The following is a 26400-nucleotide window of genomic DNA, read 5'->3' as shown; positions in this document are numbered from 1 at the left end:
CTCCTTCATGCTGCCTGACTTTGTTGTTTTTTACTGCAGTCCACCACAGTTCCCAGCATGTAAATGCAGTTGTTGTGAGGTGGGCTGAGAGAGCGCACTGTGGGATGTTGCTGCTCAGCTGCATTATCTCTCAAACTTTGCTCCACAGCAATTTGTTGTGAGCCCAACGTCTCTCCAAGGAGTAATGGCAGCCATTTGGGTCTGGTTTCGTAGCCGGAGACGATGAATGATAGCGTAAGGAAAGGGGAGACAAAGGGCAGTCCAGAAAGAGTGTGTGTGTGTGTGTGTGTGTTGTGTGTGTGTGTGTGTGTGGTGTGTGTGTGTGTGTGTGTGTGTGTGTATTGAAGACTACGCAGCTCAACTGCAGGTTTTTTGAGGGGGGAGAAATGGGGAAATAGCTTAAACCTGATATACGGCTGCAATGTCTTATTGATTCTTTTTTTGTTTCTCTGGTTTGACTCCAGTTTGACTCTAAATGTCTCCATCGTTCAGGTCCCCGGGGCGAAGCCCAGCAGCACGGCCACACCGTGACTCTGCCCCGTTTCCTGGAGGAGCCCGTGGACGCTTACATCATCAAGAGCAATCCCATCAAGCTCCGCTGTCAAGCTCCTGCTCTTCAAATCTTTTTCAAATGCAACGGCGAGTGGGTCCACCAGAGCCAGCACATGTCTCAGGAGCACACCGACCTGCAGACAGGTACAGCAGGAACAGAATTATCTGTCAGGCAGAGGAAAAGAAACCGACTGACCGCTGCGTGGTGACATCCTGTGCATCAACTTTCTGTAAACTGCAGCTCCTTCCTGTCTTTTTACTTCATTAGAAATCCAAAATGGGCCATTTTCTTTGTAATAAGCCTCTTCTTGAGAGGCGTCGTGGGTGCTACCACCTCCAGTTATTTCCTCTTATGTCTGTAATTAAGAGCACACCGTAGCACACCTGTTGGGATTACCTTGCACATGACATATTGCGTGACAGATTGAATGGTCGTGATTCTCCCCGGCTGGAACACGGGCAGCATAGATGTATACGTTCCACTCAGATCTGCAGACGCGCCAAATCTCCTCCCACCAGTTTGATGAAAGAGCGGAGCATCCACAACCCCGATGTGAAGGCTGAATGCCTCAGAATGAACTTTGCAAATGGCTTTATGACAGAGCCCGCAGCGAGGCGCAGCCCTGCGAATATAGGCGTGGGAGTCCTATCGTATATGGAACCGAGCTGACACTGTCAGACCACGGAAGGCGCCGGCATGTTCGGCTTTGTACTCTGCAAGGCTCTAACTGATGCAACCTGCTGAAATGCAATTTTTCTGTTGTTTCAACACAGAAGGAAGCAGCGAAAAAACGATCCTTATTTTAGAAATCTCTTTTATATGTTTTTGTTCCATTGCATCAACTCACCGTGCTCTTGTATCCCGAGAATTCGGTTGTTTATACCGCAAACGTTAAGGGAAAAATAAAGCAATAGGCTGTTGAAACTGCTGAATTCAGAGAGGCACAATATTTCGAATGTGCCGTTCTGGTTTTTACGCGGACTGGGAGGTGAGGAACACAGAACCAGACGTCTTAATTATGTCCCAGGTCTGCACAACTCCTCGCTTGAAGCCTGGATTCAGCGTTACTGAATCCCTAACACTGGTGTCACACAACCCCCATCAATCTCCCCCAGAGTTAACAATGGACCTCTAAAGTTTTACGACCTCCAGTCTGGATTCGTAGCACTCCGCTCCCATCTGGCTCTTTACGGCCATTTGTATCCATTTCCGCCAGGACAGAAATGAGGGGGAAAAAAGATACAGAAGCCTTGTTTCTGTGACACGAGGAGGGTAAAAGTTAAAAATGAGAGCATGTTAAAAATTCAGCAGTGCTGGTATCTTACAATTTAGCCAGCCAGGACATGTCACAGTAATTGTGATTCCAAGTGACGCGTTGAGCTGGAAGCCAGCCTGGCCTCCCAACTCATAACATCAGTATCTGACAGCCTAGAAACACATTTTACAACCTGCTCCTCAAAAATGTACAATCTTGCAATTTATATGGTGGGAAATATCAAGGACGCAGCGTAAACAGACCATCAGGAGGCAAAGGCCAAGCGTGGAGAACTGCCTTAAATAGTCACCGTGAGCAAATGGCTGCAACCGCCTGTGCTGCCAAAAATGTCCTACAAGGCATTCGGCACCCACCAGGAAGCGATTTCGCTCCGTCGCTGATCATTCGAATGGCCGAAAACATCTGGGAGTGCATAAACAGACACACCTGTTCGGTGCTTCAGCGTAGCAGATAAACTTTCATGGAGTTTTGCACAGACGTCCCTCTGGCACGGCGACAAAACCGGGAGGAGAAGGTAATATTCCTAGAATAATGCCAGTATCAGATAGTTTTAAGGACTCCAGACCTGGCGCTCTTTCACAGCCCACACTCGCTCTAACTGATTACATGCTCCAAGAGCCTCCTCTCAGCGGCTTCAAACGTTTAAAAGAAAAAAGCCTCGTTAATGTATGATTCACACGCAGCGAGAGAAAGATTACGTTTAGCTGCCAGTCAATTTCACGTTCCTTTTTCATATCAGCTCCAAACAAGCCTTATTTTGTTTCTCCTGCCTCATTTTATTTCTGCTTTTGGAGCGGTTTCATCTGTTGCCGTTGCCGACATGGATAAAAGTGAAGTGTGGTCAATTTATTCTAGTCTCTGCTGCAACCTTCACAAGCTTCTTTTGTCTATTCTTTCTGGAATTTGAAAAAATAATGCAATGCGCTAATTTAAGACACGTTAGCTTGTGTATTAGAGGGTTTGCATTTGCAGCTTTAGTTGTTCAAAGTGTTAGTGTCAGTGTCTGACACAGACAATAAATGTCATGTCGTAAGCCAGTTTATAGCTTTAGTGTCCTCTTTTGTGACTACGTTCCACATATCGTATCACCTCGGTACCCTGTGTTCCCTGCACACCCAGGCTATTAAATTTTAAATGAATCCGCTTCATTCAGAGTGTTTGCTCTATCATACCGTGCTAGGGTCCCCAGCATAAAGATGTGAGGCTTTGCTGCTCAAATCTCTTAACATCAAGAGCGACAGGATAGAGGGGATTTCTGGGAACGCGACCCGGGTTTTGCCAAATATCTGTGGTTGGCAGCGTCTATTCACGAAAAGCTTTGAAAGTAGCAGAACCGGGCCGGGAAGACCAACACTGGGGCTCAGCTGAGGCACTCCCGGCTGCTCATCCAGCTACATCAGCAGGAGGCCCTTGAACAGCTGTATCTTTGCTGTTATAGCCTAGCATGGCCTCTGGCTTCAGCGGGGAGCAGAACACTGCGACTATTAAAGCAGTAAGCTGTGAATTAAATGCAGACAGACTCCACAACACGTGGCCTCACATTATTTGGCCACGTTGTGGGCTGGAAGGCTGAGGACAGGGCCCTCGGAGACGCTATCCAAAGGCGGACATGGCCCGGGCACACGTGGTAGCTTAGCAATTTGTTGGTAGCTTAGATGTGCCTTCCAGGAGACAGAGCAAAGGAGAGAGGGACCGGAAGGAAGACAATATCCATTACACAACTTTCTGTGCTGTTGCCACAAGCTTCTTAGAAACTGACACAATATTCACATAGTTCTGGCTTGAAGAATTCCGCTGTCCTTTCCCCGCTATAAAACACGCAGTGTTTATACACGCACATCTGTACGGTAACTGGCTGAATATTCGCCTCCGCGAGCCGAGGCAGCAGCAGGCATTAGACCTCTCAGCTGCTCTCATTACTGGTCCCATTTCTTCTGAACAACAGCGGCAATCAGAGTGGCAGTTTGGAAATGGCTCGCTTACAGAGACAAGAGCGTGTTTCCAAGTAGGAAAATCAGCTTTAAGTGGTGCACTTTTTGTGGACGTGAATATAACGAGGCACAGCAGTATCTGCTGCGTTTATGTACCGTAGATGCATCCGTCCGTGACACATTACATCCCATTGTGCTTGACCTGCAAACCCTTTTGTAATAGCTGGTGCTTGTAATATGATTTCATATTTGAAACACGCTTAATTGCTTTATAAGATTGGTTTGATATTTACTGGATTTCTGTTTGACAGGTACTTCAACACATCCTCCAGTTAACTTCTTCAGTTGCTGCTGAGTCATTTTGTTTAATTATTCCAATTGAAACTGCACACAAAAGAGCTGTATTTCCTTAGACAGATTTTCATTATCACAATCTTACTTGTCACCTTCCGGGTGTGAATATAAAGTTTAAAACTACAGACATGGTTCTAATAGGTTTTCACCTGTTTTAGGTGAACGAAGAAAACATTCAGCCCATTAAATATAGTGGAAAAATCCATTTTTCCTTCATTTCTTTCTTGATTTCAGTGTCATTTACAAGAGAGTGGAACCGACCCTCAAGAATCAGATTCAAAGATCATCTATGTGAAAAGGAGGGTTTACTCTGAAAGAAATCCCTCACACAAAGACTCCTGTAATTGAGTCTTTTTCCCTTAAAAGATCTTTGTAAACATAGAGGAAGATTTGAGGTTGGTCCATGAGCTCAGTAAATGTGGTTTTAGTTACCTTTCTGGTGTCAGCTAAATCTAAAATCCCACTGTGGAGCAGCGTCACATCTTCCATCTGTTCTTCTTGAATGAATCCATCATTATCTGTAGAGATTCACGTCTGTGGTTCAGCTAGCTAAACCAAGCAGTTCAATTAAAGGTTATTTCTGGATGTCACATGCAGAAAGTGGATAATGTGTAAAGCTGGAAACTGCACGGAAGCACAATGTCAGTGGATTACGTGGAGCGGCAGGAGCATCATTCAGGTTAATGAATAAAAACACCCTTTGCGCTGTCGTCTTTACATTATTTCAACACTTTCACATTCCCAGCAGTGCCGAGTCGGTGGTTCCACACTCCAACCTGTGACTCTTCAATTATCCCTCTCATGATGTACCTGCAGGGTTCTACAGCCGTGGTAGTTCAGGGTCGGACACCAAATTAACTTGATTTGGTTTAGAAGAAGATCATTTAGTTCCCTGCATATTAAAGTTCTTCTACACAGTTTTCATGCATATGTTACAATGCTGGAATTCTTAAGTGTACACCTACTTGAAAAAGAAGAAATTCACCACATTATTCCCCTTTTTCAAACACTGCGAAGGAAGAATGGGAAAAGATGAATTGTTAATCATCCATGGTGTTGACACCGGATCTGTAATTACTTTATATTGTATCATAAGCAAATTCCACTGGGTAATTAGGCTTGTTATAAATTCACTGCATGAGCGGGTTTTGACGTATGCGCTGTGTGTTTCTAATACGGCACCGCACAATTGTCCACTCACAAATCAGCCGTGTGTGTGAACGTACATATTTCCCCCTCCGTAATTCCCCCCTCTCACCGAGCTCGGCTCCATTTCTGTGATTTTCCGCAGAGAACGGCAGAGCCGAGGGAAGCGAGGGAGCGTAATGGTTGGCCGGCGAGCTGTTTATTACTGCACTCCACATCTGTTGATTCAGATTTGGGGAGTGGAATTGAATTTGCTGTATCTTATCAGACCGGCATCCTGAAATATTCCCCCTCTCATTTTCGTGGCAGTTCTGTCTTTTCCATATGTGTATTCTGAATATATTGAAGGAGAAGGTGTAGATATAAGCTTCTGAAGCCTGTTTTTTCCCACCTATTGACGGTTTTTACCTAACTCCGTCTCTACAAGCATCATAAATATCTGTGTTCGCTCCTTTTAGCACTCAGGTTGCTTCCCTCACGTGAACCATGAAACACGGAGGCAGTGGTGGCTGGCCTGCATAAACACAAGTGGAGAGTGCTGTTTTCCAGAGAGTACCGGTAATTCACACCTTGAATTCACACCATGAATATTGTAATACTGCTCCCAGGGTGGTGAAAAAGGCTAACCCGAGTCACATATAGCTGGGGTTTCTTTTCGTCAGACAGGTGGATTCTAATAAGTACGTCGTCTTGCCTGCTAACAAGTTCCGGCTGTGGCTTCAGATCGACCCAAGTCACATCTGAGGCCAGAGGCGACCCCAGATTCTGAGCAGAGCGATCTCAGTCAAAACTCTGCGGCATTTTGGTCTCAGCAGTTTTTGTCGGGTTGCACTTTTTCTAATGACCCCCACCATTTTGCATTGCTGTGCTGTGCTGAACTCCTCGAGGTGTGGAGAGTTTAGCTTTAAAAAGAATCAAACGGCAATCTTCTTTTCTTTTTTTTTCTAAAGGTGATCACATTTTCTGCCCGATGCTGCAAATTGGGTAATAGCTGGAGCTGCTCTTTGGTTTCTACAGCAATTCTAGCTGTGTTCCATCAGAGTTCCAGCATGTATGTCAGCAGATAAATCCTGTTGCTGTTTTCTGGATTCATTTTATTTTCATGCAAATGAAGCTCCTATTACAGTCAATTTCCATTTTATATATTTTTGAATTAGCCATAAAGGCCAAGCTGACTGAGACTGAACTGAAGAAAATTCCTTTTTTTATTGAAATGAGTGATAGAACTGAAGAGATTTGTGAAGGATGAGGTGAAAGAAGAGCAGAGAGAAAGGGGGAGCAGAGGGGATATCTGTGGGTATAAGCTTCAGCTGAAAGAATGATACCCTGATAGTGAGATAACACAAAGAGGAGAGAAGGAGGACATTGGAAATGGAGAGGAGGAGGGGTAGAGGGTGTGAAAGAGGGGCTGAAAACGGACACCGTCGCGGTCGTCTCCAGAAGAAGAGGATAGCTGCCTCTGCATATTCAGCGATGAAGAGATAGAGCTGAATACTGGGTGGAGAGAGGAAGTACGGATATCTGTCCCTTCCACGCTGCGACAAAGACGGACTCCGGTATTATGATCCTCGCCGGTCCCGAGATACTATCAAGCAGACGTCAACCCTCAACCTAAAAGAAGATGTGGGGGCTGCGGAGGGAACGGGAGAAGCCTGGGAGCCTCTGTCTCCTCTGCTATTAGCTAAGGAAAGTGGTGCAGATGAAGCAGCTCACAGAGGACGCCCACTTGAAGCTGCTCCCTGTGCTGTTTCCAGATAAACACGAGAGCAACGGCTGCGGCGTTTTAACGCTTGAATTACATATGCGTTGAACAACCCCCCCCCATGTCCAGGACTCGGTGTGACACACAGCTGTGACCAGGCGGAAGATGTTGCTGGGAGCCTCTTCTGCTTGTCTGGCAGGTTTTCGTCTGCGTCGGACCCCCGAGCCGGCCCTGGCAGCCTCCACACGCCGAGCTGCTCGACGCGACGTCGCCTCGCGCAGACGTTCCCTGGGAGCCGAGCCGACATCAGCCAGACGCTCTCCCGAGGCTCCATCCCTTCACCTCCACCCTCAGCCTCCATGTGAACAGCCGCAGCTGGAGAATCCCTCAGACGAACAGAATTCTGACAATCCTCCCCTCGGAGATAGCAGCGACGCGAGTCCCCCTGAGCCCAGCTGAGCCGCATCTGTCCAGATCGGCCCTGAACCACTTGTAGCAGGTCCCGGCTGATTCCATTTGGGCCGACTTGTGGACCCGGCCAAAGGGAAGACAATGGGGCAGAGCTGGGAACGACCCAACTCGAGCCCGGCGCCAAAATGACACAGCCAAAGTGCCGTAAACATCGTATTCTGAGCACATTTAACTTGGACATCGGTGCCATAAATATATGAAAATAAAGCGAGTAAACAAAACATGAAACAGGGTTTGACAGATGGCCGGCTGCAGCTTCCTAAAGGCTGCCAGCATCACTGCCATCATTCAGCAGTGTTTTTCTGTCATTCCCCCAAAATATTCTCCTTTTTCGGATCAGCGAAGCTTGAACCCATATTTTAAACTTTTCTCTCTGCTTAAACGGGAGACATTTATTTGATCTGGGACGCCGCAACAGCTGCAGCAGCCGAGCAGCTCTGACAGATTAATTTTGGATTTTTAACGCTTTGATTGGGAGTGGGGATCTATAGGGCCCGTCACCACGTAGGGACGGCCCCATGATTGATTTCAGTCCTCAGACAGTGACATCAAGTATTGATCGGTTTGTCCCATAATTGTGATCATAAAAGGACTCAGGAACTGAAGACTCATTGCACTATAAATCTTTAATGTCTCTCTGTTTATCAATCATTATTCAATCTACTAAGTCTCATATCAGATCATCCCAGATTGGACTTTTGTTTTGCCTTTATTACTCATTTCTATCATAGATTCTGTCTCCAGTACCTCAAGTAGCCATGAAAGAGACCACACACTGTTGTGTTCAGGGATATGGGTGGATGGATGGATGGATGGATGATGGGTGGATGGGTGGATGGATGGATGGATGGATGGGTGGTGGATGGATGATGGAGGGATGGGTGGGTGGGTGGATGGATGATGGATGGATGGATGATGGGTGGATGGATGATGGATGGATGGATGGGTGGGTGGATGGATGATGGATGGATGGATGGATGGATGGGGGATGGATGGATGGAGGATGGATGGATGGTGGATGGGTGGGTGGATGATGGATGGATGGTGGATGGATGGGTGGGTGGATGGATGGATGGATGGATGGGGGGTGGATGGATGATGGATGGATGGATGGGGGGTGGATGGATGATGGATGGATGGGGGATGGATGGATGGGGGATGGATGGATGGAGGATGGATGGATGGATGGATGGATGATGGATGGATGGATGGATGGGTGGGTGGATGGATGGATGATGATGGATGGGTGGGTGGATGGATGATGGATGGATGGTGGATGATGGGTGGATGATGGATGGATGGATGGATGGATGGATGGATGGATGGATGGATGATGGATGGATGGGTGGGTGGGTGGATGGATGATGGATGGTGGATGGATGGATGGATGATGGATGGATGGATGGGTGGATGGATGATGGATGGATGGATGATGGATGGTGGATGATGGGTGGATGGATGGATGGATGGTGGATGGATGGATGGATGGATGGGGGATGGATGGATGGATGATGGATGGTGGATGGTGGATGGATGGATGGTGGATGGATGGATGGATGACGGATGGTGGATGGATGGACGGATGGATGATAGATGGAGGATGGATGGTGGATGGATGGTGGCATCATTCATAATATGTAAATAGGATGTTTCTGTGTGTTGATGGGATGTTTCTGTGTGTTTATGGGATGTTTCTGTGTGTTTATGGGATGTCTACGTGGTACAGCCCGTCTCCATTATAGCGGTTATATTGTCGGCTGTAGTCAAGCGGATGATTAAACAGAAGTCCTGAGGTTTTTCGGGTTCGTTTGGGTCTTTTGCCGGTGCTCTGTGGCGCTCTGTCAAGAGCCACTGGCAGCAGCCCGAAGCAAAGACATCAGAGGCAGCCGAAAGGCTGTGTGTGTTGTGAAATGCAGAAAAATGGCCAGATGATGACAACGTGAGCGAGTAGTTGTTGGATAATTTCTGCAGCGCGGTGTCAATGCAAGTGATTACAGGCTGCAGGGGGATCAGAGCGCTTTGACAAACAAACCAGCAACAATGACTCCCAGTCCCAAATGCTGCACATGACACACGCTTGAACATCCCAGAAATCTTTTCTAATCATGTTTGCATATTATTAAATATTGCTTTTCCTTCCATGGCAGCTGCATTAATGAAAGGTTGCATTTGAACGTTACAATTACAGCACTGATGAATAAAATATAACCCCCCCCATGAAAAAAAAGACTGCAGATCCATTTCTGTACTGGCTATATCCCTGCGATGGTGGTGTACATTAAATATAAGAGCAAGAGAATTCACAGAAGCGAAACGAAAAAAAATGGCTCCAATATTAAAAGAAACAATCACACGGCAGCGGCCCATGCTAATGTAGTCTTCTATTCAGCTGTGGTGTGTTGCTGAAGGCATTTATGTTTCCGCGGTCGCATTGTAACATGAAATGGAATGGAAAGCATCTCTTTTGTTTCCTTATGTTATTTTAGCACGGCGGTCATAAATGTTCCCACTTTGTGGCAGACGAGAAATAATAAAAACAAGCAAACGGCCTTCGGAAACGGCCGTGAGTCAGTTTGTCAGCTCACGGCACGAAACTGCTGCAAACACAAGCAAACTGTGGTTTATTCTTCAGTTTCCTTGGTTTAATCACTAATAAAGTAGATAAGGAGGTCACTTTTTTAATCTTGCGCTTTTGACATGACAGCAGCATCTTGCATTGCAAAGATACATTCGTTTTTCCTTTCACTGACTTTCCCAAAGGTCCCTAAAGGCACCATAGAAGAGCAAACCAACCCGATGCTACGTGCACGTTTCCTTCATAATGCCCCCACCTTGATTCATTAGGCCCAAGTAGAGGGTCGTAAACTCCCACTTTCCATTAATGTGATGGCAGATTTCCCCACCCTTCTTTGTGTTTTCATATTTCTGCCAGTAATTCGGCATCCCTCTCGCCTAATCAAGCGCGCTGATTCAAGTCTCTAATTTAGGAAATTGAGGGGTAGATGGAGTGGCCCGTGTTTGTTGTACACAAGATGAGACGGTTATTGTGGAGGATTACGCCTCCTTCAGAGCTTCTTCCTGTTTTACATTACTTCATTAGGCTGGCTGTGATAACCTTTCATTTCACATTATTAGTTTATATTTAATCCCAGCCCATGTCTAAGCTGCTGTCTGCTCCGCGCTAAAGCCTGCAGAGAGAAGACTCCTCGACACGAGCAGGCCCGCGTAATTAAGCAATAAGTCGCTGGAGACGAAGCTTTAGGGTGAATTTAAACAGCTGCTGTGAGAGGTGTTGCTAAGCAGGACCTGTCAGCTGTACAGAACACCAGTTCACAGTCCAGCCGTCCTCTGGAAGTGGACGCAACTGAGCAGAAGTCAGGTTTAATAGTGTTGCCTTCAGTGTCAGTCGGTGGCAGAATTCAGCGCGGGCCTATATTTTACTCATTGCCGTTGTTAATAAAGCGCTCTTATGGCCTCATCAATGCTTTGAGTTACTGCTAATGCACATGAAGAGCTCTCGCTGCAGCAGGTACATAAAGAGCACTCAGCTGAGCAGACGGCTTCAGCAGGGACAGTAAACACAGTGTCCTTGTCAGTGAGGCTAGAGCAGATTCTTTGTCCTAATGTAGCAGGTTAAGGATGTGCACAGCATCAAAGGCCTCTGTTACGCTGAATAACCTCCTGAATTTGCAATATTCACACATGATTGAAAAACAGAGTCTAATTAACCGTCCCGAGTGGTTAGGAAGCTACATTTTAACAAGCTGTTTGTTCGAATGACCCTTCGACCCTCGAACTTTAGCTTTGCAGGCCGTTGGAAGTTTCTTAATCTTGATTGGAGTCCACCTGTGCTAAATTCTCTTGATTGGACATCATTTGTAAAGACCCACACCCGTCTAGGCCTCACAGCTGTCATAGCAAGGCACAAAGAGCCAGCCAGCTGGGTGGCGTCAAGACGGCGCACCGGTGCACAATCAGTCATTTCATACATTCTTTTCGAGGCTGTACTACCTACAGCTCCACGTGCAGGGTTTGATTCCTTCCTTTGTCGAGTTTCCATCTTTTCTCTTTGTCTGGCTGCCGCAATTTCCTCCCCCTTTTCCCTTCCTGCCCTCCCACAGTGGAAAGACTTGTATTAAATTTCCCAGAATGCCATCCACTACACATATAATACACCTGTATACACCATCTGTGTGTGTGTGTGTGCTTTGTCTGTGTAAACCAACCTATTTCTCCCACACAGTCACTGCACAGCTCCTTGTTTTAGAACAAAAGACGTCAATAAATCAACCAGTCAGCAAGAGTTACAAATGGAATTAAACTTGGCGCCACCTTAACGTATAATTAGGTTGTATTAAATGCGACCGTTGTGATTAATGGCAGGATGCACTCTGCTCCAGCTGCTCCCGTTTTTACTGTCGACGCCATGCAACTCGGGTGTTTTACGCCGTTTCTGCGGCACCCTCTCCCCACCAGGGCGCACCCGTCCTTTCCCATGAAGGGGTTAATCGTTCGTTACTGTCGTTCCCCGATTCCCCACTTCTGCGCATTCTTAATTGTGCGCCGCGAAAAGTGATGAGGTTGAAAATCTGAAATCAAACAATGGCCGGCTGTATTGCTGCACGCGCATATTAATAGATCCGTTCCGAGTTCCTTCAGCGAATTTCAGGTTTCTGCCATCCCATTTGTTGGCTGAAAGCTGCAATTTCAGATAACCAATAAAGCCTCCCATCATGTGTTAATGGTCTGAGCTGTCATCTTCTTCTTCTGGCCGGGCTTAATTGAAATACCAGCCTTTTAAATCCTCATCACTTGTCTCCGGAAAAAGCCCATCTCAGGCCCGGCTCATTATCACAGACAATATACAGATATTAGCGAATGACCTGCGTGACATTAAATCAAAGCCCCGGTGCAGAAAGATGACGTGGTTGTCACAGGAAAAGGCTTAAATGTGGCATTTATTTTTAATTGCAGCCATTTCATGTGTTTCAAAAGGAGAATAAATGAGTGTTAATGTGGTTGATTGTTCGAACATCAGGTGGAAAGCATTTGTGTGTGTTTATATACTGTAGGTGGGGGGGTTGTAAGCACTTAGTGCAGATTTCTTTTTCCAATCTGACCATTTTTAGCAAAGTTTTCCCAAAATGGCAATCGACCATGGGAAACATTCCCAGCGAACATCTGTTGAAGAGTATTTCTATAGCAAAGGTTTGCTACAGACTATGGTGCAATTTCCCAAATTATTCTCCTGTAATTTACTGCAGTCGCCACCAGGGGGTGAGCAAGACGCCTCGTTTCTCTCCTCTCTTTATCCAGCAGATTTGGCTGCTGTCCTCTGATCCTCCTCCTCCTCCCAGCAATGCGTAACTGCGTTAACTCTCAAAAGATGGGAATTTCTTTTGCCCTCTGTTCCAATCGCCCTCTCTTATCGGAGGCATCAACCCTCTCATTCGCAGGGCTGAAAATCCGTGAAGTGATGATCAACGTGTCGCGTCAGCAGGTGGAAGATTTCCATGGCCCGGAGGATTACTGGTGTCTGTGCGTTGCCTGGAGCCACCTGGGAACCTCCAAGAGCCGCAAGGCGTCCGTGCGAATCGCCTGTAAGTGACCTTTATGCCCCCATTGATCTTAAGTCTCCATTAAACTTCTGTGTTTATGTAAACATGCAGGAGCACATTTCAAGTTTTTTCTTCCTCTCCGTTAGACCTGAGGAAGAACTTTGAGCAGGACCCCCAAGGCACCGAGGTGCCTCTGAGTGGCATGATTGTGCTACACTGTCGTCCCCCAGAGGGAGTGCCTGTGGCTGAGGTGAGGGCGCCCTGCACTTCAAACAAGTCGCTGTTTCTTCGGCTCTGCCTGGAGAGGAGCAGCCACATGTCTGCTCTGCTCAGTGTTGTTCTGTTTTTGTGCAGCGATGTACACTTCTGCGCTGTCCTTTCCAGTTTAATGCATAAACCAGTGCTGCAGCTGAAAGGTCGAAGGTCCCCAGGCTCCTTCTGTTTGTGATCTTTCTCGTGTGTGTGTGTGCACGGCTGCGGCTTTCTCTGGTAAAAGCATGTACAGCCATGACTTATTCATACGCCATGAACGCGTGTCTTGTTGGCCTCCCTTCTGTCTGCTAGTGTTTATCAGTGTCTGAACAGAGGATCCTTTATTGCCGGTTTAATTTTTACTATGAATAGAAAATGAGGCTCACGGAGGGTCTAATTGATCAGCGTGTGCTGTGAGGGTCCAGTGGGCAGAGGCGTCGGTATCAAGGCCCCAGCAGGTCTGCATTTACTCAACAAAATGACACGCACGGCGTGACGGGAATAACGTAGGAATATTCTGGCGCTTTGGGCCCAGCAGCGTCTTCCCTCCCCCGCGTTGCCTTCACGTCCCTGTGATTGGTGGGACATCCAGGTAGCCCGGCGGTCGCACGAGTGGTTTTGTCTTTCAGAGTCGACTCGTGCGAGGCGCGACTGTGTTTATCTCCACGCGTGTGCGTGTGATTAATGATTTAGCTCGCTCAAATGGAGCATCGGTGTACCGCCAGCCTCCCACATGCATTGTGGTCATCAAACTCCTCATGAATTCATTAATGCGTCTCGGGCTAACAAAGAGAATGGTCATAGTAAATAATGCAGGAACAACCCCAACTCCCTCCAGTGTGACCTGCACTGACTCAAAGAAATACTCAGAGTTTGGGATGGATGAAGCTGTACTTTTTTCTGATGACTTTCGACATTGCTGAGAGGTTAAAGCCGTTTCCGTAACCCGGCGCTGTGAAATCTGGCTCAGACAGGAAGCCGAAGCTCAGCTACACTCGGAGTTTAAGGAATTAAGGTCACGATCTGTTGAACCACATTTATATTCAGAGTCGTATTTATTTTTGCCACAATGTTTATTTAACGTGTGCACTTGTGTACAATTTTCTTCTAATCCTGGTGGAAATTAATACCCAAATTGTTGAAGAGTGCGTTCAGCTAAATCTGGACCAGACAATAAGTGCTGGAATGACAAGAAGGGAATAAATCTGCAGTTGAGACTTTGCACAGTGCTTTATGACCCAAATCTACTGGCGGCAGCTTAAAATGTGCTTTTGTTGCAGCTCTCTACATGTTGTTGACTTTTACTGTTGCTAAGCTAGCTGGGGGTTTACTAACCTGCTGTGGAGGCCAAAGAATATCAGTTTAACTTTCCCAGCAGCACTGGAGCTAATAATCTGTGCTCACAGGAAGCCAAAACACAAAGAATCGAGAGAGAAACATAAATCCAGTTCAGGTGGTTTCGCTTGCAGCTGATAATATAGCGAAGAAAACATATAGTATCCAGTGTATTCGCATGTTTCAGCTAAACTAATGTTGAAGATGTATTTTTGTCCCATATATAGATCTTTTATACCTTAAAACCCGCATGAGAGGGATTGTAGGTGTTGATTTCTGTGACGTTTATTTCCTTTTTGGTCCCAAATTGCATTTTAAGGACTGTTTGAAACTTTCAAAGTGCAAATTTTATCCCAAATGAGTTGGAGGGAATGACTCACTGAGGCCAAACAGGCTTGAAATGAACCTTTCCCTTGTCCAGCAGTGGTCAGGTGCGTACCCCCACCATGCACCCCACTGATGACTGCTCCACTCCGGTAAACCACCCGTCTATCCTTTCTTTGTTAATTCTAATATAAAATTCATGCTTCCCCGACAAATTCAAGTAAATAATAGTGGGATGATCTTTCAGAGTTTTGACTTTATTTTATGACAGATTTAACGTTGAGACAGCAATAAAACGAATCTTATATCCTTTCTGATCATTAATCCAGCTTTAATAGGCTGAGCATTCTCCCATAAGCATAATGGATTAATCAGGGACACAACAAAGGTTCGGTCGGCTCTGCTGCCGTCAGATTGCTGTTTGTAGATTTAATGTGATTTCCGTGTGAAGCTGTTGTTATTGCATTTTGAAAAGGCCACATATGAGTGAGGGGTGACAGCGCGGGGGTGAGCTCCAGGAAAGTGCACTTGTTAATAAAACTCAAACATAATTGAATCAGATAGAACAAAACCTACTGCACGCTTTGTTTTTTTTCATTTTCCTCTTGTCACTTCCACTCTCCATTTAATGATTGCAAATGTGACTTTTTACATCTGCTTTCGGAATAAAGTGTCTGGGCCTGGTGCAGGGACAAACAAAGCCATCCAGACGCTCAAAGACTGCGCTGCCTGGTTTACAAGTCCCCCGGTGGCCGTTTAAGTCTGCTCTCAAATTGCCACGAACTCATTTTATTTGCATTCTGGAATGGAAATGAAGTAGCGAGACGAGAGCACACAAACACCGCCGTGGCCACGGATCTGACAGCAGGGGGATCAGGTTTCCGTTTAAATTTGCGGCTGCCAATGTGACGACCTTGACACCTCAGAACGGCGCCGCCGGCAGAAGGCCGCGAGGCCTGGACGGCCGTGGGAGGTGTGGTCCGGTTGGGCAGCGGTTTCTGGCCCGTTGCTATCTAAGTGGAACAAATCTTGCCAATTAAGCAAATCCGTCCAGTGTCCTCCCCAGGCATGAGCTTATCAGGCTCATTTGAGTCTGTCCTGCCTTTGCCTCCTCATCAGCATTTGCATCTTCGTATCACTTCCCCCTAAAGGTGGGATTCTGGGACCGGCGCTGAATGCAAATTACAGTCTCGTGAAAAGGAACAAGGCTTTACGATCCACTGGATGCGCACAATGAAGGACAAGACTGTTGATTTCCAGTCTAAAGTTTTATTGTTCAGAATCCTCACCTGACCACGACTTTTGCCACTGTATTAAAGTGGGGGTTGCAGAAGGACGTGAGAGCAGGTGGAGCCCGTTTAGAACCCACTTCACTCCTTCCTGCTCAGGGTACAGGGGGTGTTGAGGTGCCATTTTAAATGTATCGTGCAGCCTCCGTGGCTGTGAATGAGATGAATCGCAACGGTCCTGATCAGAGAGATAATCTGAGGCGGTCGACAGGGCGGTGAAGGGGTCAGCTGCACGGCCTCTGCCGACGCGCTGCGGGCGGGGCGTCGCCAAAACTCTGCAGCGCTTTCTACTCTCCTACTGTTTCATGACCCAAAGGATCAGGGGCTGATTTTGGTTCCTCCCAAATGTGGAATCACCCTGTTTATAAAACAGAACAATAATAAAAATGCACCTTAGTAGAGACCCAAATACTGAAAGTGAGACATGCAGAGTATCTATCTAAATGCTAAATGCTAACGCTGTATATTTTTTGCTCTATTATGAGGAATTAAACCAAAAATAGCCCCCAAAAATTACTAATTGCCCGTGAAATTTGTGTCGCTGTATATCAAAAGTAATGGACCTCCACAGAGGCAAAGGCAGCCAGAGCTCATTAGTTGACTTAGCACATATTACTTTTTTTTATTTTTTTTTTTAAACTCATAGCAGTTAGTTTTCTAATAATTAATGATGAGGAGAGAGGGCCCAAAATAACGTGCAGAACTTGTGCAGTGTGAAGCAGGGCCGGAGCACGTGTCAGCAGCACCACGGTTAATACTCCAGCACTCAGACATTAGCCGCTTGTGCACAACTAATGACGTGTCCGCTGTGTAGCTGGAGGGAAGCTGTAGCAAATCTGATTCAATTTATCTGCTCATTTTCCCAAATTTGAATTTGGACTCTGACATTGGCTCGGTTGACTGATGGCGAGAAGATTCTGGGCATCTCTGTCGCCCCTGCGTGTCCTCCGACTCCCTGCACTCGACAACTATAATTCTCGCTGCTGTCCTGCATGCACGGGAGAACAATTAATAAAGTTTGAGTTGCTGGATAACATTTCAAGGGTAATAAAGCGTAACTGTGACTTTGTACCACGTGTGGTCTATTAGAAATAACTGATTAATGGGAAAACAATCCGCGTCCCTGCAGCTCATTATTTTTGGCTGCTGTAGTGCACTAGAAAACAGCAATAAGAACATGTGTTTAACATAATTCAAACATGGCACATGCCTGAAATTTGGCTTCAAGCAACGCAGTTAGATTTCCTGCTTCCTCGGGTGATTTATTATTCACTAAATGTGTAAATGTATTCGATTTGCACAACGTAATGGTTAAGTCTCGGTCGGCTGTCAGGTCTGATTTCTGACACCTCTTGATAAATCCCTTTTGATTACACAGACAAAGTGAACAAATGGTTGGGAGTACATTTATTATCAGCCGTTTTAACACATGATATGTGACCGCCCCACTTTTAATTGTCTGCAGGCTCAAGTCATTTGCTTTTCTTTTTTTTGTGGAAAAAGTGTGAAATTTCTCAGGAGATAAATGAATGCCTCACGCAGAGTTAAAGAAAGTAGTTTGACCTTAAATAAATTGACCTTTCACAGCTAAACTAAAATATTTTATGATGGATTAATTGTCACTTCAGCTTCAAAAAAGTCTTGTTTGCGCCGATCTGGAACATTTTTAATACATTTTCCATCCCTTCCTCATTCCTCAGCCATAAACCATCCTGATCCCACATCCCCCTTCACCTTTCTGCTATTCGTCATCATCTGACCTGCCACCCCCCCATCACCCCCCCCCCCATCACCCCGGTAACATGTGCCAGCCAGCCCATTAATTCAGGAAGAAGACGAGAAGTGGAAAGTCACCATGTCCTTCCACATCAAATATACAAGAATAGGAATTTTTACATCAAGCCTGAGCCCTGAACAAGCAGCAGTGGCAGGAAAATCTGCCTTTTAACAGGAAGAACCCTTGAGCAGGACCAGGCCTGTATGGGGAGGAGAAGACAGACACAGGAATAACTCCTCTACCCTTATCTTTCACACTGCTCCTTTACAAACAGAGGTATTTGTGCATATTTGCATCGTAAATGAAAGCTTTGATTTATTAAATTGGACAATTTCTTCTCCAACAAATAGAAAAGGGATGAGTCCTGTGGAGCCACTGCATCTGCATCTGTGGAGGATGTAATAAAACTAATGGCACCAGAGGGGTTCATTAGACACTGAAGCTGTAATAAAATATGACGACGAGCGCTGATGGAGTGACAGATGTCTATTGTGGTTCCTCTGGTTAGCATGAACTCTGTGGAGGAAAAAGGCACACGATCAAGAACTTCCTCAAAAGAGGAGTGAAAAAATGCTTGTGACAACACGACTCCTGATTTATCGATTTCCCGACTCCAGTTTATTCATCCAGGGCGCTCTGAAAGAGCAAAGCAATCTCAGAGTTTGTTGGCTGCTGTTATGTTCCTTTGGCAAATGGATAGCCTCCACTAGCTCTCACACGTGCACACGCCTCCACCGGCGAACCGCATCATACACACGACACAGCTCGCCTCTCGGTAGGGTGGGGTTTTTAATCCTCCAATACGCTGCCATAAATCAAAGCCCGCTCCCCGTTGCCCCGGCTCGTCTTTCTCAATGAAAAGCTCAAGCCGGTGGCACATTAATAGCAATTTACAGAGGCAGCCATGCGTGAAGCGGAACATCAACACTGCGTCCTTTATTTTGTAGTTCTTTATTTCTTTGGCTCGTTACACGGAGCCTGAATCGGTAATCATAATGGATGCTCCCTATCTATAGCATCGGTCGCTCCGCCTGGGTGTCACTCACGTCCTCTTCCGTAGAAGCCCTTCAGACCTCTGTCTGCTTTGACATTTGAAGGGTGGAAGCAGAGGAACAAAGTATTTCAGTGAGAGGAAAAGAAAATACAGGGAGGTACTAAAATGGGTGGGCATGCAGACATCTCAGTACCCTGGGCCCACACTCAATGTCCAGAAGCAACATAAAAACATTCATATAATTCACTAAAAGACAAAGAAGGCAAAAGCTGAGCGACGGTCACATGCACGTCAAACATTTTCTGAAGGAAATTAGAACGTTTCTGTCGAGCCATAAATACTGTAGACGAGATGAGACTTGGCTGTGATGAATATTTAAGGTTGGCTCCAAGGCAGTGACGAAAATTCTTTAACCTGGAATTAAAGGTCTGCCCTCAGGAAACAGCCTCATGCTCAGTCCTGGCGGTGAACCGATGGAGCGTTCAGCGCGTCGAAACATTTTAGCCTCAGCTCCGTGAGAAATTCACTTCATCAGCATCAGGACCGGCGGCGGCACGATGAGGTTAAAGAAAGAAAAACAGGAGTTTGAGGTAAACACGTGTTCGATTTCCGTGTCAGGTGGAATGGCTGAAAAACGAAGAAGCTCTCGTCTCCGAAGGCGTCGCCGATAGGACGGGCGACCACAGCCTCGTCATCTCCGAGGCCCAGCTGTCTGATTCCGGAAACTACACCTGCGTGGCCAGCAACATCGTGGCCAAGAGGCGCAGCGCCACCGCCAGCGTCGTGGTCTACGGTAGGACACCCTCACCACTGCGCAGCAACATCAAAGGCCGCTGCAGGCTGTCACCAACTCCCTGAAGTCATTAATGGAAAAGCTCGCTCACAGCATTTAGTGGCTTTTTTGTTGTTTTCTTACCACACAACTGTCTAATGAGCAGATAATGGCAAGTGTTCCCTCGTGCACATAAGCAAGGAGACGCATGCAGGGACAATATTTACAGCTTAATTATTAATGGTGAAAGCCAGCACTAAAGAGCTTGCACGTGCTGCAAAACTGCACGCTTAAAAGGCCTTTCTGGAGGTTTTACAGCCTCCCCGACAAAAGGAAACCTGTCAGATTTGAATAGATGTAACGCTAATGACGTCACTCCATCTGAGTGCTTATTTTCCTGATCTTTCTTCTCCCAGGCAGGTGCTTTAAAAATTCATCTAATCAATGCTGACAGCCAAATGTTGAGGCCCGTCAGTCATTAAGGCTGCACAATTGCATTTCCTGCCGGCATCTGGCGGCACCGAGCTGATGAGTCAGTCATCTGACGGCATTTCAGGCAACAAATCAAAGAACCCTATCCGGGCGCCGTTGATCATCTTTGCAGTGATGGCTCAATTATTCCAAAATGAAATGCTCTTGAATAAACTTCAGATGAAGCTCTGTGCAGGCAGTCGCCTTCTGAGAGAACAGAATACACCATTTTCCTTCTGTCCTTTCACACCAGTGAATGGGGGCTGGTCATCGTGGACAGACTGGTCTCCCTGTAACGTGCGCTGCGGCCGAGGCGTGCAGAAACGCTCGCGCACCTGCACCAACCCAACGCCTCTCAACGGAGGAGCCTTCTGTGAGGGCATGTCTGTGCAGAAGAGCACCTGCAGCACCTTGTGTCCAGGTACGGCCTCCGTTTCTCTGCATCCAAACATGGAGTGGGGTGGGGGGGTGTTCGGTCTCCAGCACAGCCTCGTGCAATAATAAAAATAACAATTAGAAGATGTTTCAGAGCTGGTTTCAGTCCATGCTCCTTTGATTTCCCTCAAGACCAACATGATCCAGGAACAACAGGAGCAGCAAATTCACTGCTGGGGGGTGTTTAAGCCACCTAGATGCTGGTGGGCCCCAGCAATGGAGAGCAGAGCAGGTCAGGTCAGAGCCAGCAGCGGACAGCAAGAGGCCGGAGTAGGTCAGGTGATCAGAAGCTTTCAGCATGGCCGAGCAATCCAAGGTTCCCTCTGGGGCTTGGACAGGGAACAGGATAGTGGTTACAACCAACCAGGACAAAGGAGACAATCAAGGTTATCTTGGAAAAACAAGAGTGAGATGATCCGGAGTGGGGTGGAAGCCGAGCCGGGGGATTTATGATTGGACCAGATTGAGACGCAGGTCTACAGGTGTGGTTGTCACGCCAGCAGCAGCTCCAGAGCCAGGGAGGGATGACACCGTCTGTTCTAACAGCGCTGCATCAGACAGTGAAAATTAAAATCAACACTGGACACTTTTACATTAAGGAATGGCAGTTGCTCCTCATCATCACCTCACCTGATCAAAAGTAGGATCTGGAATCAAACACAACACAACATATCTTTGTTGCTAAGCTTCTGAGTGGCTTTCTCGCCATCCAGCAGTTCTGCGTAGCTAAGCCAGGGAAGATTTTCAGGTGGATTTAACTAACTTTGAGCTAGAAAACAATGAATTCCTCTCTCAGCAGCAACCTGCTTTATAAATAAATGCATAAATGTTGTTCTCGGCCTTGCAGCAATTACTGTTGGCTATAAAAGTGAAGCACGTTTCGAATTTCATCCGTTTGGAAGGCAGAAACGGCTGAAAGTTTTGAAGCCGCAGAGCTCTCCACTCAGTGAAATTAAATGTGAACGCGCGGCAGGTCTGCAGCGCTAATACAAACAATGATTTGGGCCCCTAAGTGTGACGTTTAATTAAATGGTAAATGAATAGAAAACTGATGGGAAACAGACAACGGGGTGAGAGAAAGGGATAAAGAGAAACAGAACAAATGACAGAAAGTGCGTCTGGCAAACAGCAGAGGGGTACCACTTATCGAAGCGTCTGCGGAATCTATTCTCAAGCATTTTCCCCCCAGTTAAGCCCAAATTTGTGATTGCAACCACTTCACAGAAAATGCCCATGAGGTCTAGAAGGAGAAAATAGCAGGGGGAGGTTGCGCACCTCCAACATTATCTCATTTTGCTCAACTTGAAAAGGGTTCCTCCCGCCCTCCTATCGGAGGTCCAACATAAACGGGACGCGTTTGTGCTCAGATTAACAGGAAGAAACGAGCATCTGGAGGTGGACTGGTGGCTTGATAGAGTGTGGCATAAAAAGTGCCTGGGTGCCCCTCAACGAGGAGGAAAGCGTTTTTATGCAGATAGTGTTGCAGCTTTTGCTTTGAAACTGTTTTATCATGACGTTCCAGCCCTTTCCTTCAGCTCACGCGCAGTCTGGAGTTTGCATAATTTCCCTTAGTACTTCTTCGTTTGCCTTAGTACTTCTTCACGGTATAAAGACATGTACATTAGGTTGTTTGGAGGTTTAAAGCTGCACCTAGGTGTGACTAACTGGTTTACCTGCCTACAGTGGTCTATTTCTGCTGGAACAGCCCCCACCACCTCCAGCAAAACTAACTGAAATACAATTAACAAAAGATCCATAAAATGAGGCTTTAGAGAATCTTTGTAACCATCTTTGACCTGTGTTTGGTAACACATCTGTCTGTCTGTGCCCTCTTCAGTGGACGGCAGCTGGAGCGAGTGGGGCGAGTGGTCGGCGTGCACGCCCGAGTGCGAGAGGCAGCGCAGCAGAGAGTGCACAGCCCCCGAACCCAAACACGGCGGACGTCTGTGCGACGGGGTGGCGCTGGCCACGGACAACTGCACGGGCGGCCTGTGCACGCAGAGTGGGTACCAGTCGTTCGCCGCGTGTTTACCGACCGTGCCCGCGCTCGTTAGCAACGTGAGCTCGTATCGGGATCAGCGTCGACACGGCGCTCATTACCGCCACCCTCATCCATCTTCATCGTCCCTCGCCTCGCCTGTGACACGCGGCGCACAAAAAGATGTGACGTCTGAGGATAAATGTTGAGTGATTAAATGTAAAACTTTAACTTTTCTGTCTTTGCAGATAAAAAACTGCTTCATGATGCCAAACCACAGGGTGAGTGTGTGTGGTTGTGTATATACACCATCTATATGGTGCTTTGTAGGTCCTTGTGTTTACAGTAGAATTACGGGCTTAATTCTTCCCTTCAGTTTATATCTATGTATTATGGTATATGCGCAGTCAGCTGGCAGGTCAGTGATTTATTCACCCAGGACAACTTTTATTGCCATAATATAGAAAACACCATATTGTGATGGCTGGAGAGTAGCCACGCTATAAAAGGAATAAATCTCCCTGCCGCGCCCACACAAAAAAATAACTGGCCGTGATTCCTCCCGTGCTCGCTTCCTCAAGAATCCTGTACAGTATAGCATCTTTAACGTTTTATCTCGCTTTTACTGCGGTGAATTTTATCGCTGCTGTCGAGTAAAAAGAAAAAAAATCCATCTGATTCCTCCTAAGCTCCAGCACATGTTCTCCCTACTTGTCCTACAGCACAGTTCTGTAATTTTGTTGGCAGGAATTGGGGGGGGCAAAGCTTCTCAAGCCCTCAATTAACCTGCAACTGTAGCTTTTAATGCCGTTTTGCATATTTCGCCAATTCCTCCTCGTTTGAGCTTCAGGCTTCTTGGAGGCTTTTTTTTTCCAGGCTGCCCTGTTTCAGTGCAGATCTCATTATCTTTTAAGAATAGGCTCGCAAACCCTTTTATTTCCCACTCATTCTTTTTCCTTTGTGGAGTTGGACACGGCAATACTTGTGGGACCAGATAGAGCATAATCGCAGGCGATGAGCTAATTTAATGAATTGGTTTTGTCACGTTATCCCGGCGGTACGCAGAATGCCTGCAACACCAGAGCTGAGCGGTGTTTGAAATGACAATCAGGTGCTGGGTTGATTATAATCTCCTTCCTTCCGAGGTTGCTCATTAGCAGCTTTAACAATCCAGGATGAAACAATGAAGCTGTGCATCAGGAGGCAGCAGGAGACGACTATCAGAAAACAAAAAGGCAGCTAAAGCGTTAGCCCCAATTCAAGGTAGAGCTGCCTCGTGGAAAACTTTCACCACTCGAATTCAGCTGACGCTTTTTAGTGCCGCAGCTTTTTAGTTAAGTGCAGCAGAAAATGCCTCCCAGCTCCCCAATTAGGCGTTCATTCAGCAGAGCCGGGAAAGTACCTCACAAATCTGTGCGCGTGTGTCTCTCACTCCCTTTTCAAGGTGTGGAGGGCAGCAGCGACGTGGCCTTGTACTCAGGACTGGCTGCAGGCGTGGTGACGGTCGTGCTTCTCATCATCGCTGTCACCCTGTATCGAAGGAGCCAGAGCGAGTACGGCGTTGATGTCATCGACTCCTCTGCCCTCACTGGTGGCTTCCAGTCCTTCAGTTTCAAGACCTCTCGTCAAGGTGAGCCAGGCACTGCGGAGGGTTGAGGGTTTCCATCCAAAATGGCTGATCTGGCCTCTGAAAACTTCATTTGAAAAGGTTTCCTTTGGCAGCTCCCAATCAAAACTCAAAAGGGATCAGATTGAACTCTCCATAATGAGCGAATTCATCTCTGGAAAGAAAATGTTATTATCGTGCCAGTTTTTAAAGAGCTGTCTAAAATGATTGGGGACTGGAGGGGTTTATTTTCCAACTGCCGTCGGCCACCGGAGAGCCATCAAAGCTGCTGTTTGGGGAGCTCTGCTGTTGTCCATTTTTATTCAATCTGCACTCCACCTCCATTTTTTTTTGTTTTGCATTGAGTTTCTTTTTAGTAATTTATACTTGCTCTGTCCCCTGTTCCTTTCGCTCACTCGATTCCACACCATGAGCCATAGATTACTTAATAAGCACCTGTATGGATATTGAACAGCGCTAAAAATCCAGATTGGATTATTAAAATTATTAGGAAAAGGAGAATCATCGAGGCAACACAGTTCTCCAGGTTTACACCTCATTTAATTTGCGTATCATTTCACTCATTTCACTCATTATTCACTCAGCCGCACATTAGTGGACGAATAAAAGGTTCTATTTAAAACACAAGGGTTCTGATGAGGGAAGCTTTTGGTTATGAAGATCTTTGAATGGCTCGTTCTCATATTAATAGCTCTGTTTTGTCATTTAAGCTGCAAAACACCAAACTTTTCATTTATATATGCATATTCTTGTACAAATAAATTATGCATTGATATTTTTTTAAATATTGTGATGTAGCAACATCCATTATTAAAGCTCCGTAAGGGGAATTTATTGTTTTTTTTATTTATTTGAGCCCTACAATTGTTGCTGTCTCTGCTTTTGTGCACTAAATGAACAATAACACACAAACCGAGGCCTAATGTATAACACCCCGAGCATTTATTGCTTTGTGGCAAACATCAGTGTGCCTGGAGCAATAAATGTTTGCTGAAATCTTGTGGTGACAAGCACTTTTTACAGTCCAAACTAAATTTCCATTTGAATTCTTTATTGCTAAGACTTTCTCAGCACCGCGTTGAATAAACGTGGCCGTTCGGAGCAGCATATGGCTTCCTCAGCGTCTTTGGTTTTATTTTTCCTACAACAAAATTAGAAAAAACAAAACAGCACTTAATTATTCATCACTCTGAAATTAAAAAAGTAATTTATGGTTTTTTTTTACCCTCCACCTGACTCCGGAACGTTGCATTTGTTGTCTCAAAACACAAAAATACCGCAGCTCAGTAGAGTAGCGGGGCGTAATTTCACAAGGCTGGCATTGTGGGTTGTCATAGCAACAGCTCTCAGCGGGATATAATAAAGTTAAATTTGATTCCACGGCAGTAGACCGAGGTAGCTTTAATCAGGGACCTTGCACCCTGGCGACGACATCCAAACCTCGGCAGAATCAAACCCTGCTTCCATTCTGCTGCCTGCAGCGCGTGGCGAGAGTCACAATCATCTTTCCCCCGCTCGCAAGAGTCGCCCTGACAACATCGCGCTGAATTTCCAGCAGGAGCGATCGGCAGCGGACATTTCTGCGCTCATTAAGAGGAATCAGACTGTTTGCTCGGCCCGTGCATCCTGTTGTCGTCTCGTGCTGGCTACAACTCTGTCAGCCAGGCATTAGTCTCCGAATTTTTCTTTATAATAAACAGATTCATCTTGCATAATCCCCTTATAAATAATAAAGCTATTATAATAACTCTCCCTCCTCCGGGTGTCGTGATTCATGCGTATGGTGCTGGAAGTTGGCGCATCCATTCCAGCTCAAAACAATGTAATATTTACACCAACGCCATATGTTATTGAAAGAGAAACGAGAGCGTCATAAATCCAGTGTGATTCAGTGGCAGTGTTTCAGATTAATGCCAGAGATTTCCCTAAATCACTGGGATGTCAAATGAAAACACATTAGCGCGCCCGTCCTTCGCCGTTTGCCATTTGTCTCTTGTAATTGAGATACCAGTCTAGTCGCAGTTGTAAAACTTCACTCTTCCTGCGGCCCCTCAGGGTTTTAGTTGATATTGTTAATGGTGCCAGTTTCATTAAAGGTGTCAGACTGCAGAAATGTGCACGTTGGTGAGAGGTGTCCGACTGTTGACAGCCGAGC

At 46.3% G+C, this 26400-nt stretch overlaps 1 protein-coding gene across 2 annotated transcripts in view; it reads left to right on the top strand.

The window, feature by feature from the left end:
• Positions 1-26400, top strand: part of LOC130517272 (netrin receptor UNC5D-like) — a 95643-nt gene that overhangs the window by 53758 nt on the left and 15485 nt on the right. For both annotated transcript variants that reach the window (XM_057019045.1, XM_057019046.1), the window contains exons 2-9: positions 493-696; positions 12890-13033; positions 13138-13241; positions 19581-19755; positions 20459-20626; positions 22478-22642; positions 22867-22899; positions 24063-24248. In XM_057019045.1, the coding sequence (XP_056875025.1) occupies positions 493-696; positions 12890-13033; positions 13138-13241; positions 19581-19755; positions 20459-20626; positions 22478-22642; positions 22867-22899; positions 24063-24248 (1179 nt within the window). The remainder of the gene's footprint in view (positions 1-492; positions 697-12889; positions 13034-13137; positions 13242-19580; positions 19756-20458; positions 20627-22477; positions 22643-22866; positions 22900-24062; positions 24249-26400) is intronic.

The sequence above is a fragment of the Takifugu flavidus genome, chromosome 20, assembly GCF_003711565.1.
Source record: "Takifugu flavidus isolate HTHZ2018 chromosome 20, ASM371156v2, whole genome shotgun sequence".
NCBI lineage: Eukaryota > Metazoa > Chordata > Actinopteri > Tetraodontiformes > Tetraodontidae > Takifugu > Takifugu flavidus.
The sequence above is the reverse complement of the archived record's forward strand: the minus strand, read 5'-3'. Positions and strand labels throughout refer to the sequence as shown.